The sequence below is a fragment of the Euprymna scolopes genome, chromosome 15, assembly GCF_053919585.1.
Source record: "Euprymna scolopes isolate OS-2025 chromosome 15, ASM5391958v1, whole genome shotgun sequence".
Lineage (NCBI taxonomy): Eukaryota > Metazoa > Mollusca > Cephalopoda > Sepiida > Sepiolidae > Euprymna > Euprymna scolopes.
Window position 1 is genome coordinate 121,023,090 of NC_136496.1, and position 15,719 is coordinate 121,038,808.

The 15,719-nt window shown below is 32.8% G+C and overlaps 1 protein-coding gene across 6 annotated transcripts in view; it reads left to right on the forward strand.

Annotated features, from left to right (window-relative positions):
* The window catches only part of LOC145294099 (protein CFAP20DC-like), a 136,415-nt gene that overhangs the window by 72,673 nt on the left and 48,023 nt on the right, over window positions 1–15,719 (forward strand). For 2 of the 6 annotated variants that reach the window (XM_080141169.1, XM_080141168.1), the window contains one exon: window positions 2,881–3,339. The exons of the other annotated variants lie outside the window; for them this stretch is intronic. In XM_080141169.1, the coding sequence (XP_079997295.1) occupies window positions 2,881–2,993 (113 nt within the window). In that variant the 3' untranslated portion in view covers window positions 2,994–3,339. Of the gene's footprint in view, window positions 1–2,880; window positions 3,340–15,719 lie in introns of those variants that run through there. 6 annotated transcript variants of the gene reach the window in all.

The following is a 15,719-nucleotide window of genomic DNA, read 5'->3' on the forward strand; positions in this document are numbered from 1 at the left end:
AAGTACTTTTGTGTACGGAATGAATAAAAGTATATATTAACCGAAACTATATACGTCCTATGGAATTGGGGGCGACTTATTATGCAATTTTCTGCATCTTAATCAATTAAGAAGTGAAATATTAGTGAGCAAAATTATAACGACCGCTATAATCACCAATAAAATTAATTACATAAAAATATAATAAATATTAACTACATAAGACTCAATTTTTTGAATTCATAGTAATATATTACAAATACAATATTTAAATGTATTATAAGATAATATTTATTTCTGACTAATTTTAACATGATAACATACAGATAGTTTTAAAACTTTGTATATAAAATTTTTTATTTTATATTTTTTTATTTATCTTTCAATAGACTTACTTTCCATGACTCAATTAACTTTAGGACGCGCGTACAATCTCCATTTTCTTTCCCTTCTTTTTCTCAGAGATTCTAGACTAATGAAACCATATGACAGGCAGCGGATGGTCACTCTCTTCTTTTTTCTTTCTTCTTCTTTTTCCATTACCCGCTGTTTATTATATTTCCTTCTCTCTATATCCGTATATTTCCCCCTCTTCTTCCTAGGTTAGTAAAAGCGTGTCAAGGCATTTACGTGTAAGAACGTGCATATTTAGGTGTGTGTGTGTGTGTGTGTGTGTGTGTGTGTGTGTGTGTGTGTGTGTGGTTACATCGAGCTGCTGTTTATAAGTGTCATAATGTTTTTTTTTTTTTTTTTTTTTTCTTTTAAAAAATCCCTCCCACCCTCTCTATAAAATGTATTAAGTGGATTGCTACTACCACCCCCTCTGGTTTTTTGACGGTCGAGGCCCGATTCTTTTTTCTTTCTTTATTTCAGTATCAAAAATGTAATTGTCTAGTTTAGATGCTTGAAAATACCACAAGGTTGAAATAAATTATTGCATCGACAATTATGTAATTTCCGTGTTATATTTTTATCTATATATATATATATATATATATATATATATATATATATGTAAAAGTCACTTAGTGTGTGTGAATTCCTTCCTTATAGGTTCTGAAATGGCTGAATCTATCTTTTGAAAATTTCACACAAAGCTAATTTATATGTCTGGCGGTGTTCTTAGATATGTTTTGTACAGAAATTCATCCGATAAGTATCGAAAATCAAAAAAATCCAATCCTAAAAATAGTCTTTCATTCTTTATAAATAAAAATAGAATTTTTATAGGGGAATATTTTAGGTTACACCGGCAAAAGAGAAAATAAAATCTCAACAAATAATTTCTTTTTAGAAAAACCCCCAGATTTGTTGACATCTGCATATATAGCTCAGTAGCAGACCATTCGACTACTGATTGAACGATCCCGTTTTCAAGCCCAGGTGTATCTCACCATTTTATTTTAATTTTTTCTTATATTAATGGATTCAATTTACGATAAAAGATGTAGCATTTAAAATCGCCGCAAATCACTTCTTCATTTGCATATTTTAAAACTAAAGGAAGTGACTTTTCCAGGGCATTCATCGTCAAACCCAAATATCAGCTGATGTGATATTGTAAACAAACATAAACGGAATATGATGAACGACATTACCATTACTATTGTTTTTACTTTATTTTCGTGAATAGTCCACTGGGAAAATTATTCCTCGTAATATGAAAATCAACAGAGGATTGATACTATAACAATAGATACGCAATCTGCATAAATTAAAATATCATGTTTAAATGTATTGTATGACCGGGCAACGCCGGGCGTTCAGCTAGTATATATATATATATATATATATATATATATATATTTTTAATCTAAAATGTTCATACAATAACTGTTGCATGTACAACAGCATTGCTTCCAACAAAGCTTTCATCAGATGATGGCTCTGGATTCAGGCATGATTTTGGGGTTGAAGCATAAATTACCAGTAGCCCAGCAGTATATCATGATACTACCAAACTTAGCTGGATTGTCGTCACTCTATGGGATTTCCATATACACTCTAATTTAGATAGAACCTTGTCTTGTATCTTATTTATGTATTTTTTCTTATTTGATGGGGAAAAACAAAAGTTTATTCTAGAATGCTAAGGAATCAGATAATTTAAATCATTGTGTGTGGTGTGTGTGTATGTATATATATATATATATATATATATATATATATATATGCTATGTGTGCAAAATCAAGACTTCAAGACAAGGTGTTGATGGCAACGAAAAGTGTATTTCATTTTACGTTACAATTGTTTCAATGTCTAGTTCGACAATTTCAAGCATTATATCGTTTGAAAATTTTCAAAAACCAGCATTTCTTTAGACTTTATGAATAAACACACTTTTGGCAATGTAGCATTTTTTTGAATAGAAAGAAAAAATGGATGGGAAATGTCTAACCTTGGAAATATTTTATAAATGCGAGATAAAAACCGATAACACTAAGGAGAGGGGTGTTCCAAGAATAATGCCTCCTATTTTATTCTGCTTGAATAGATCAGAGGAGATTGCAAATTGCATTGTTATGATGACTGAACTTATGCATTCATGATCTGAAAATTTCATCTCTCTGTTGCAGATATTGATTGTGTGAAACTCTAAGAAAGCAGCACCTTTTGTGCGTCTGAAGCAAAGATGCATCATTGAATTCTTAGCAAAAGTGCATTGAGAATGTTAGTGACTATGTCGAAAAATAAATTCTGGCACAGAAAAGGTTGCTTGTTTTAATGGTACTACTCTTATCTTTGGAGCTCTTCAACTTTTTGAATTAAAAAAAAAATAGGAAGCTTTATTTTTTGGAACAACCTTTTTATAAACAAACTATATGTAATGATTATTTGTTGTTTGTACTGAAGTCAAACTTTGTAATCATTTATTTTTGACTTAACATTGACTTTTACAGATGTTGTTGACCAAAAAGATGAAGACGAAAAAGAACAATTACAACTTCTTTATGATCCTGTTCTTAGTTATTATTACGACCCGAAAAGCAGAAAATATTACGAACTTGTCTGATGATATAAAAAAACAATTTTTCATTTCATCCAAATTCAGGAATCATCATATCTTCCGAAGGTTTTCGTTTTGCTTTTTTTTTATTTCTGATTCCGCAAAAGTTATTGCAAAAGTTTTCCATTATCAGTTTACATCCAGACTGTTTTTATAAAAGCATTAAGATCAATGCAGAACTTTGTTTATGGAACCCATTGAATGCTTAAACGATGTGTGCGATGTGTCATTCGATGCGTTGGTGAGCATAACGTTTCACAATCTCAAGTGTTTACTGAAGAGGTTGAAGAATCATGAAATCACACAAATCCAAAAATATTGACAAAAAGTAAAACAATGATTTTCACTTAAACCATGTTTTTTTTTCTTTTTTTCTTTTATGCATCAACTGAAAACCTTTTTGGTAATCATGTACTATAGATAATAACAAAGAAACTGTACAGCCCAAACAAAATATGCAACAAATGACTTTTAACAAAAGCAATAAAATCTAATTTTCTACCGACTTGTAAAGTTTTTAATTTCTGAAACTGTTTTATAGTTTTTTTATTTCAATATAATATTTCGTTGATAACTGTTTTTTTTTTTTACTTATTCAAAATCCAACATAACCAACACCATCTCTGATTTTATCCTTTAAAAACATAATTCAAAAAATTACTTACCTTACCACTAACTCTAAATCTGACTTGCAAGCCTCCAGACTTAAGTTTAGTGATAGAGTAAGTCATTGTTTATTTTTTCCCTATATTTTAAACCTGAAATTAATGACTACCTCTAAAACAGATCAAAGTCATTTTGATTTTCTTGTGTTTGGATAAGTTAAATTAACAATAACAAATTTACAGATAATATATCTTATGACCAGTTTCTGCCTTTTAACGCTATACAAGTCAGTAGAAAATTAAATTTGAATGTGTTTGGTTAAACTTATTTCTTGTTTAGATTTTTTGATTTCTTGGCTGTTAACCATCCTGCGGAATTACCACTTGTTTTTTTCCTTTTGAACCCAAATATTTTTGCAAAACTTTTAGTAATTTCTATTAAAGTTGTTTAATAAAATGTAATTTTGTTTAAATATAAAAAAAAGAATTACTTTTGCAGAATTACCATGACAACTACTACTTTTATATCTGGTGTTATTCTCACGTTTTAAACCATGTAGCCTTCGACTTTTTTCAAGCGTGTCTTGAATTTGGATATTTTTATATTGATCTTGGGAATCTATACAGAACTTTGAACTGAACATTTTATTTAATCCGCAAGAGTAGATTGTTCTCATTCTGTCAGCCATGACTGGGTAGAAATTTTAAGTAATTAAAAACAAACTTTATTTTATTATTAATTAGTATCGCCTTCAGTGAGGATTGAATTATCAACCTCCAAAACATTATCGTTGAAAAACTTTATTGATTGTACCATGTGTTCTTGTGGACAATTCTAGCATGCATTTTTATTAACCTTAAACCTAAACTTGTTTTAAATGTGTACTCTTACTACTTATATATATATATATATATATATATGAAAAAGAGTAGTGTTTTAATTAAATAGGTTTCATTTATTTTTTCAAAAATTCTGAAATATTCTTTTGTATTATTTTTCAATATTTATTAATACAATATATTTGTAGGTTTCCGTAACTTTTAATACATGCCTTTCCAAAGATACAGATTCCTAATTTTTTTATTCACTTGGTGGAGAATGACAATCATGAGTCATACTATCATTACATCGACTCATGAATATTTAATATCTTTAACAATGTAGCTTATGTTTCCAGTGTTTTCATTCGAATGAAAGTATTGATGAATGATAAGTATTGAATAAATATTATTGCTCTTGCACAAGTAATTGAGCACTTTTGTTATTTCTCCTATAACATTGAATTATGATATATATATATATATATATATATAACTAGCCTGGGTGCCTGGCATTGCCCGCGTGTTAGGTGGTTTGTGTTGAGTAAAATAAAAAAATTTTTTTTTAAAGTGGTAGCAGTCAGGAAGGCTCAAACCTCTATCTCACAGAAGAGATGTTGCGAGTTTGTCTCAGCTTTATCGTTATTTTCATGGGAAGTGTTCGACTGAGCTTCAATCTATAGTCCCCTCTCGCCAAACTTTCACAAGAAACACTAGACTAGCTGAAAACATTATCAATAATTTTCCCCACTCTTTATCTGTGCCTAAACCTAAACATAGATTCCATGATCAAAGCTTCTTTCTTAGAACTGCACGCCTGTGGAATCGTCTCCCGTTTTCCTGCTTTCCAGCTGTCTATAATATGGTTTTCTTCAAGTCCAACGTGAACAAGTTTCTGATGAGCCGTTCCACTTAAAAATTTACCGAACTTCCATTACTATCGAGTACTATATTGTCCTTTTGACTACTCTACACTCTTTAACCCTTATTCTTGAGTGGCCTATCGGCCTTGATAAGTGGTGACACCTATGTAAAAAAAACAAAAACAAAAAAATCCATACCACGAAGGAGAAAAAGAACATGGAAAAAAAAAAGTATCGTCTTTGCTGTTGCGCCTATTGCCAAACTGGGATTGATGAATGTTTAAATTAAGGCTAGTCAATCGAAAAGAGGGAATGACTTTAGAAAATAACGCGAAAAAAGCGACCCCTCCTTGTAGAAAAGTGCCCAGATGAGGGTGAAGGAATTAATGTTTTTAGCCAATTTTTCGATATTTGTCGCCTGAAAGGTCGAGCTTCAAAACCTTTCATGTTCTATAGTACTTATAATTATTGTTTGAAATATATTAAATTCTATGCTATATTTACTTAGGAAACCATTTTTACCCAACAAGTCTTGTCTTCAAGTCTAATGTAAACAAGTTTTTGATGAACCGTTCCATATAAGTCAACAAATTTACCGAATTTCCATTATTAACAGTTACTATATTGTCCAATTTCTACTGTACACTCTTTAACCCTTATCCTCAAGTGGCCTCTTGGCCTTGATCAGTGGTGATGCCTATGTAAAAAAAAAAAAAAAAAACATATGCACTGCTTTGTTGAGATGTTTTACTCTACACCATTTTTCTGTCTGTAACTTTTAAGTCATCCCACAAGTGTAAATGATTTCCGTTTTCACTTCTATAAATTGGCAGACATACGCTGAAACGTTGTGAGAATAACATCCAAGATTAGAATAGTAGTACGAGTCATTCAAGTTTACAGAATTATTTTTATAAATGCAGAAAAAACTTTTTCCGTCCGTTTAGCACAGAATCTCTCTTTTTTTTTTTTTTTTCTTCAAAGTTGATTAAAGTTTTAAATTCTCATCTTTTTCAAACACAAACTTTGTGACAAAATCATATCAATAAAACAACATAATTTATTTAACAACAAAAGTTAATGTTTATTTTGAAACTAAAATATCGTTTTCCTGTCAAAAATGAATGCCAGGAATATTACATCTTTTTTCAAAACAAATAAATGAAAAACATTGGTGACATTTTTATATAAAATTTATTTCTGTTCAATCAACTATTTTATGTCAACATTTTCTTCTCAGTTGTTTACTAAAAATTTATTTTTTGGGTTTGGTTTTAGAAGAAAATGAAAAATGTACTGCCTTGCATAGGGATTGAACTCTGAGTGTTCAGATTATGAAACATTTGTGTTGAATACATCCTCTTCTATTTATTGCCGCCTTCTCACCACTTCTCATCGCATTCACCCTTCATTGTCACCTGTTACATTCTGTCCAGTAGTGATCAAATGGACAGAAAGACATTTCTTGTTGTCATGGTTATTGAGAATTAAAAGAAAACGAAAAACTGATTTTTGTTTTCTCATTTTTTTAGCTTTGTCTTCTTTTCTAAACAAGCAATTTTTTTTAGCTTCGTCTTCTTTTCTAAACAAGACATTTTTAGCTTCATCTTCTTTTCTAAACAAGCAATTTTTTTAGCTTTGTCTTCTTTTCTAAACCAGCAATTTTTAGCTTCGTCTTCTTTTCTAAATAAGCAATTTTTTTAGCTTTGTCTTCTTTTCTAAACCAGCAATTTTTAGCTTCGTCTTCTTTTCTAAATAAGCAATTTTTTTAGCTTTGTCTTCTTTTCTAAACCAGCAATTTTTAGCTTCGTCTTCTTTTCTAAATAAGCAATTTTTTTAGCTTTGTCTTCTTTTCTAAACCAGCAATTTTTAGCTTCGTCTTCTTTTCTAAATAAGCAATTTTTTTAGCTTTGTCTTCTTTTTTAAACAAGAAATTGTTTTTAGCTTTGTCTTTTCTAATTGTTTTTAGCTTTGTCTTTTTTTCTAAACAAGCAATTGTTTTTAGCTTTGTCTTTTCTAAACAGGCAATCATGTAACAACGACAAATAGCAGATACTTTTATTTTATATTAATGAGTCACCACTTATCAAGGCCATAAGCAACTCACAAATAAAGGTTAATTAGATAAAATGATTGCTAGTTGAGAGATCATGAATATTATAGGAGGATTGAGAACAATTAATGGAATATTATTTTATTATTGGAATCCTTTGAGATGAATAATTTGTATATTTCTTTTTATTTTTTTGTGAACTGTTATCCTCATCTTCATAGTTGTTGTTTCAAAAAGTTTCGGCCAACTATTCTACTGGCTTTCATCAAGTGGTTAACATCATGAAACAGCAACTATAAAGATGAGGATAGTAAATATACAAATTTCTCATCTCAAATAATAAAAATATATGATTTGGTACAGACCTGACGACGGAAGACCAGATAAGAACGAAAACCTTGGACATATAAGACCAAAAAATCCAACCTTGATCGCCCTTTCGGACCCGTGGCACAGTGGATAGAGACGTTGAATCTCTACGGTTCCAGGTGAGCATTGTTTGAAGATAGCAGTTTTAATCCTACCCAAAGCTAACCAGAGGATTGGTCAAAACGTGGTGAGACGACAACAACTATGGAAGGCAGCAATTACTGAGGATACGGTTAAGAAACTCAGCATTTCAATCCCGTCGCAGTTCACCATCTGATGTCGGGAAACAACTGTGAAGATAAGGATAACTGTCCACAAATAAAATAAATTAATAGAATGACTCAAGTGTGCGAACTTTTGGAGGATGGTTAATCTGTTGACACCAGATTTGAAGATTATGTTGTAATCTGAAGGGAAGTAGTCCCATAGGAAGGTGTTACACAGATAGGAAGCTCATGCAAAGAAGCCCTGTTTGAAGAGATTTTGCCTCGCATTAGACTCATAGAGAAAGAAAAAGCTTTTTATTTTTGTTATATTTTGTGTTAGAAACAAGGCCGATAGCCAATAGTCGCATGCTCTCGTGTAATGAATGAATGCGTGAATGTAGGATTGACATGAAATTCTTAAAGATAAACTAAAATGACTTAAATAAATAAAAAGTAAATGACTTAGAATGACTTTAATGAACTTAAGGAGGAATTGAATGACCTTAAGAATGAGTTGAATGCTTAAAAAATAACTGGAATCCTTCAAAAACAACTTGAATGATCTGGAGAATGACTTGAATGACTTTGAGACTGACTGGTTGTAAAGTGGGTGATCATTTTACATTAAATTAATACAGAAAAGTGATCCCTCACTTTGTATAACAAAGTTACAAACATAAGTAGAGCATGTAGTAAGAACAGATAATACACTTTGATCTTGGCCAAAAGCTTAAAAAGCTAAGAACAGCATCTATTAACAACAGACCTTTGATCTTAACCAAAAAGGCCAAGCACAAAAGTATTACGGACTGACCGACGGAGTGACTTATAGAGTCGCTTGCATGCGACTAAAAAGTTCTTATTGTGAATGACTTACCAAGAGGAACAAGATATTAAAGATCAATCGAGCGTCTACCATGGAATTAATGATAGAGTAGAGAGAGCTTAGCAATGTCCGTTTTTTGTGAGAAAGCATCCATAAGAAACACTGTAACGTGGCTGTTATGCTCGAACCGTGTTCGTTAGTTCAAACCTCTTTCAAACTCCCCCCCACCATCTGGTACCATTGAAAAGGAATAAAGGAAATAAGTATGAAATCTGACTTTGCTTTTTTTCTGTTTTAACACAAGTCGTTTATTGCCGTTACTTTCGAAACAATGCCTGCTTCTTGTTTTTTTTCTGCTCATTTCATCTGTTATCAGATTAATAAAATCCCATTGTCTTGATACCAGCTTAAATAAAATTAAATAAAATCCTGCTGTCTCGATACCAGCTTAAATAAAATTAAATAAAATCCTGTTGTCTTGATACCAGCTTAAATAAAATTAAATAAAATCCTGTTGTCTCAATACCAGCTTAAATAAAATTAAATAAAATCCTGCTGTCTCGATAGCAGCTTAAATAAAATTAAATAAAATTCTGTTGTCTCGATAGCAGCTTAAATAAAATTAAATAAAATCCCGTTGTCTCGATAGCAGATTAAATAAAATTAAATAAAATCCTGTTGTCTCGATAGCAGCTTAAATAAAATTAAATAAAATCCCGTTGTCTCGATAGCAGCTTAAATAAAATTAAATAAAATCCTGTTGTCTCGATAGCAGCTTTAATAAAATTAAATTAAATCCTGTTGTCTCGATACCAGCTTAAATAAAATTAAATAAAACCCTGTTGTCTCGATACCAGCTTAAATAAAATTAAATAAAATCCCATTGTCTCGATACCAGCTTAAATAAAATTAAATAAAATCATGTTGTCTCGATACCAGCTTAAATAAAATTAAATAAAATCCTGTTGTCTCGATAGCAGCTTAAATAAAATTAAATAAAATCCTGTTGTCTCGATAGCAGCTTAAATAAAATTAAATAAAATCCTCTTGTTTCGATAGCAGCTTAAATAAAATTAAATAAAATCCTGTTGTCTCGATACTAGCTTAAATAAAATTAAATAAAATCCCGTTGTCTCGATAGCAGCTTAACAGGATTTTATTTAATTTTATTTAAGCTGCTATCGAGACAACAGGATTTTATTTAATTTTATTTGTCTCGATAGCAGCTTAAATAAAATTAAATAAAATCCTGTTGTCTCGATACCAGCTTAAATAAAATTAAATAAAATCCCGTTGTCTCGATAGCAGCTTAAATAAAATTAAATAAAATCCTGTTGTCTCGATAGCAGCTTAAATAAAATTAAATAAAACCCTGTTGTCTCGATAGCAGCTTAAATAAAATTAAATAAAATCCCATTGTCTTGATACCAGCTTAAATGAAATTAAATAAAATCCCGTTATCTTGATACCAGCTTAAATAAAATTAAATAAAATCCCATTATCTTGATACCAGCTTAAATCTTGCTGCCATCATGGAGCCACATGTCCATCTAACCTGGTTTTTCTTCTCCTTGAGCACGTGTTGTCCTATTTTCCTTTTTCTTTTCACGCAAGCCCACACACTCTTGTTAATTTGCATAGTGATCAAACAGCTGCTGCTGCTGCTACCTTTGCTAGTCATCTATCCTTCGACTTCTGCTGATATTTTCATATGCACTCATACGCTCTGCTACAACAGGAGATCATCTGACATTAGATTTCAAAGTCGATGTTGAACTGTTTAGGCATCAAAGAATGCTTTGAGTGATATTTCTCCATATGTTGCAGACGTGACACTTTATTTCATCTTTTTTTTATGGATTAATTCTCCCTAAGAATATCAAATAATGTACTTCAAATGATGATGCATGACGTTGCTTCTTATTGTTATGTTTCAGATAGCCATAACCTTCATTAAGGAGAAGTTGCTAAGGTACTATGTATGAAAACAAACATTTGCAAATCTGCACTTGTTATTTTTCGGCAGGTGATCATGCGGAATGCAACGATAGCACAAGCGAAAAGGATTTTCTTATGTTTAACTTTTATTACATTCTTTTCTCTATGTGTGGCATAACGAGGAAGCTCCTTTTTTTTGAAGAGCTGGGGCATCTACATTAACAAACCTTGTAGCAAACTTATAGAGACAAAACGGGATGGTTACGTGTTCATATCATGTTGGGTTGACCAAAATATAGAATAAGGGACAACGAAATGGCGTTTCATTCTATAATAATAAGCAAACTTTGTCATTTTCGTTAGTGGCGTTAGTAGAAGAGAGAAAGGTGTTAGTAGGTTGAAGTGTTCTTGCGTAAAGATAGAATTAATATATTGCCGGTTGGTTGAAAGAGAGAATAGTTCAGTTCCGTTTACACATGTTTATAGCTAGTAGCCGTTGGTACGAAGGAAACTGATTAAAGAAGAAAGAAAGGGCAAAGTCTTCAGTGTATTGATGTGTTGGCGTGGGTGTGTGTCAGTGTATGTTCTTTAGCAGGATAAAGAATGTTCGTTTGGGTACCGCACGTGGTAGAAGAGAGCCATTGTTAGCTCGTTGTACTCTCGTTTGGCCGAGGAATGAAGCCCCCCTGGTGATGTGTGCTGCTGGCAGAGCAGCGAGAAAAAGAGAGTGTTGAGAGTTTCAAATTTCGCCTTTTATATACTCTGTCACGTGATTGAGAGCTGGCTTGTGATTAGACAAGCCAGGGGGAAAATGGATTTCAAATCTCGAGTCGTGAGGAGTAGCTCCTGCCTGTTTTGTAGTGAGTGTCGGCTGCTACAAACTTGCCTTGCACGCATGGGGGGAGATATGCAGATACAGGCAGCGACAAGCACAATCTGCCCGTAAAATGTCAGCATGAGTTAGCATGATCTTGATTAACAGATGTTTTGTATAGCTAGGTATGAATAAGTGAAAGAGGTCATGCCTACTGGCTGACAAGAGTTCGGAGAACAAATAACATTTCATTTTTGAGCTTGTGTCTAATTCTATGCATGTGTGTGCCTCTTTTCTCTCTCTCTCTCTCTCACTCCCTTTCTCTCTCTTTCAATGAAGAAAGAGGAGAATTGAATTGCATTGTAAAAGACAGTTGAAGCTGCCACTCTGAACAACACGGATGCATAGCAGTTTTGCGCAGGCCATTGTTGACACGCGTCGGGTCAAGTTAAAAATGCTTAACAGTAAATAATAAAAATTTTATTTTTATAAAAAAAATGCCCTTGTTTGCTGTTTTGTGAAGCATTTAGTTTTTAGAGAAGCTGTTCCTGTCATGAAGAATGCCAGCCATTAACGATGATGGAAATGCTGCCTGTAATAACACAACGAAGCCTCAATGACCAAATTCCTGAGTTTGCAAAATGCCTTATAAGAAAGTCTGAGATTACATAAAATGTGCAAACAACACCTATGATGAGAACAGCAGTCCAAATATTACAAATCATATATCCTCATCTAAAAAATTCAGTAATATAAAGTCTGTTTAATTCTTGAGGTACTTTACAATTCAAACAAAAAAAGAACTACAAACTTTAAAAAAAGTTTAAAGCAATTTCTAAACCAGGAGTTTCCATCATTTTGCCCTTTACTACCTCATTTGTAGACCAATATTTTCTGCATATATTTTTTTTTATTACATTTTCACCCCAAACAAGGCACATTGCCACTTTGTTGTAGGGGGTTACTATCAGGGACATAGGCATCAGGGGTACTGTGTAGGGAGTTGGGCAGCAAGCTGTCGGTTCACATTACACTTGAATTTCTGCATGTCAGTACAGTTGGGGAAGCAGGGACCCGGAAGGAAATTCTAAAGTCTAGCTGGCCTGGGGAAGAAACTACTGGAGTAGAAGGCTCTCTTACATCTAGGAATCTCTACTGTGTAGGGGTGGGATTTAGCTGCTTGTTGGGTTTGTCGGGTGTATTTACGTAGAGGGAGCACAAGTGCTTGCAGTTCATCAGAGCATTCACTGTTAAAGTACTTGTAGAACAGGCAGAGGGATGCAACGTTTTGTCGATGGAACAGAGGCTGAAGCTTAGATGACAGTTCAGGACCTATCAGATTGGCGACTCTCTTTTGAACCTTATCTAGGAGTGAGAGACTAGTGGCAAATGCACCAGCCCAAATATGGCAAAAATACTCCATACATGGGCGAATGGTGGCCTTATAGAAGTATTTGAATAAGTTGAATAAATTTGTCTCTCTTGCCCTTCCAAACAATATTGAACTCAATACCGTTTAATATACGGCACAGTCATTGTGACATACCGGTTCTCGCCAGATCACCAAAGTTAAGCAATGATGAGCCTGGCCAGTACCAGATGGGTGGCCATTTGGGAAGGCTATGCTGCCCGACTCATAGAAATTTCAAGGTTGGTATCTGGAGGCACGTTTAACTTGCAAGGGGAGACACACCCCTGAATCAAGATGTAGAGCAATGGGAAACGACCGTCTTTACTTATCTTCCCGAGATTATCATGGCTCTACAATTTGGAGAGCCATGGTCACTGATGCTTTTAAAAGAAGGAACAAACAAACAAAAAAAAAAAACAGCAAGGCTGATGATGATGAGTATTGAACTGCATCTACCCAACCAGGCAGTCAAACAATTTTATGGTCAGTAATGTATCTTTTAATTCTTTTCCCTGGAGAGGAATTAACACATTATACATCATTACAAAAATTTCACCCATCTGTGAAGAAACGCTCCAATCACCAATTTCCAAAAAATGCTCGTTTTCCTTTGATGTTCTTGTCTAATCTGTTGTTTAATGTACCTATTTACTATGCCTCCCCACGGGACAGAGTTAGACACCAGGGTCGTTTTTTTAACGTGGAGAAAAGGTACAAAAATAAAAAATTGTCTCAGTCGTGAAGGATTAATCCTCCACCGAAAGAGAACAAGAAATGGAATGTAAATGCAATGTTGGCTTTTAATATAGGTAAAATCCATGTCCCCTAAAAAGGGATACTTTGGATTGGAACAAAAATAAGAATTTCCTCAGTCTAGAAGGATTTCTCCTTCACTGACGAAGACAGAAAAGATGTAGTGTAGTATTAGAACAGATACTACAGTTTGCTCATAGCCAAAAGGTTCTGCCAATAAATGAGTTGAGCTTTTTATTATAATCTTTCCATATAGTTTTTCTAAACTGTGTTCATATAACAAAAAGTGATGCTAGGCATATAATTAACTAACTGGAAATCCGGCGTTGCCCGGCCATACAATATGCTTAAACATGATATTTTAATTTATGCAGATTGCGTATGTATTATTATAGAATCAATTCTCTATTGAATATTATGAGATTAATTTGCCTGGTCGACTAATTCGCAAAAAAAAAAAAAAAAAAAAATTAAAAAAATAATAAAGATAATAAAGATAATGCCGTTCATCAAATTCTGTCTGTGTTTGTTTGCAATATCACGTCAGCTGATATTTGGGCTTGATGACCTTAAAAAAGAGTCTATCTTCTCTCATAGATAAAAAAGAAAAAAAATTTACAAGAGAATAGTTTGTTATACCAGCCAATATTACACCGGTGTAACATAAAATATTCCCCTGTAAAAATTATTTTTATTATAAGAGAAGAAAGACTATTTTTAAGATAGGATTTTTTTGATTTTCAATACTTATCGGATGAATTTCTGTGCAAAATATATCTAAGAACACTGCCAGAAATATAAATTACTTTTGTGTGAAATTTGCCAAAGATAGGCTCAGCCGTTTTGGAACCTATAAGGAAGGAACTTACACACACACACACACACAAAGAGCGTGACTTTTATATATATAAATAATTTTATAAATTACTGATGAATGGCTGGAAACTAAAAAAAAAGTCCGTTTTTTTTTTTTTTTTTTAGATGTTTAAAAGTTACTTTTTATGAATTTTGGAACATGATTTTATGTTACGATTTTATTTATGATGTCAGTCAGCAGATAATGAATAAAATAATTAAGATTTACGAAAGAAGATTGCATCTCCAAAAAGTAGATGGACAATATCCGAATTCGGACTAAACTAACGAAAATCAGCAGAATGTTTATCGATGCCAATTAAAACGTATGCGACGATTGCGACGTAGATAAATAGACCAACAGATGGGGAAAAGCGAGCATGTAAAGATTATCTGAAGAGACACTTGCCATAAAGAGCAAATTTACGTTAAAACAGACAAAATCAAAACTACTGTAAGTTAAACTAGCGAAAGCAAATGCAGGTTTGCACGGAGCAATTCAACACTGGTTACTGAATAGTAACCAATCATCCAGACATTTGCTAACATACGCACAAAGAATTCACAGTCGATAAATAATTTGGTTGATAAATTAAAGCACCAATAAATTGATAACAGAATCATGGTTCTAAAACGGTAAGAAAATAGAAAACTTTCTTTTACAATTTAAAACAAAACCGTTGTTTTTTTTTTTTTTTTTTTTTTTTTTACAAAGGCATCACCACATTATCAAGGCCCAGAGGCCACTCAAGGATAAGGGTTAAAGAGTGTACAGTAGAAATTGGTCAATATAGTTTTCTCTTTTGTGTCTTTTATGAACTACTAGCAATCAATAGAACAATTAACCAGCAGCAGCAGCAGCAGCAGCAGCAGCAGGGAGATGATGGTGGCTCAGTGGTTAATAACACCGACTGACAACCTGGCTGTACTAAATACGGAATAATGATTGTTTCACAGAAATACTTTCTCTTAGGCACGTTGGCAACGTTCACATGGTATCTATTGTAAGCACCTGATATGTTTCTAGAAAGAACTTTTAACAGAAAAATATCAAGGAAACGAATATTAACGAAATCATAATAAATGATACTCAAACAATACACACAAGCAACATTAGCAACCGTTCCTCATTGTACTTGAGGCAAACCGGTAGTGTCAGAGATACTTGACTAACAACTGTGCTATTACTTTTGGCGAAAAGTGGGAGGAGGCTAATGGGA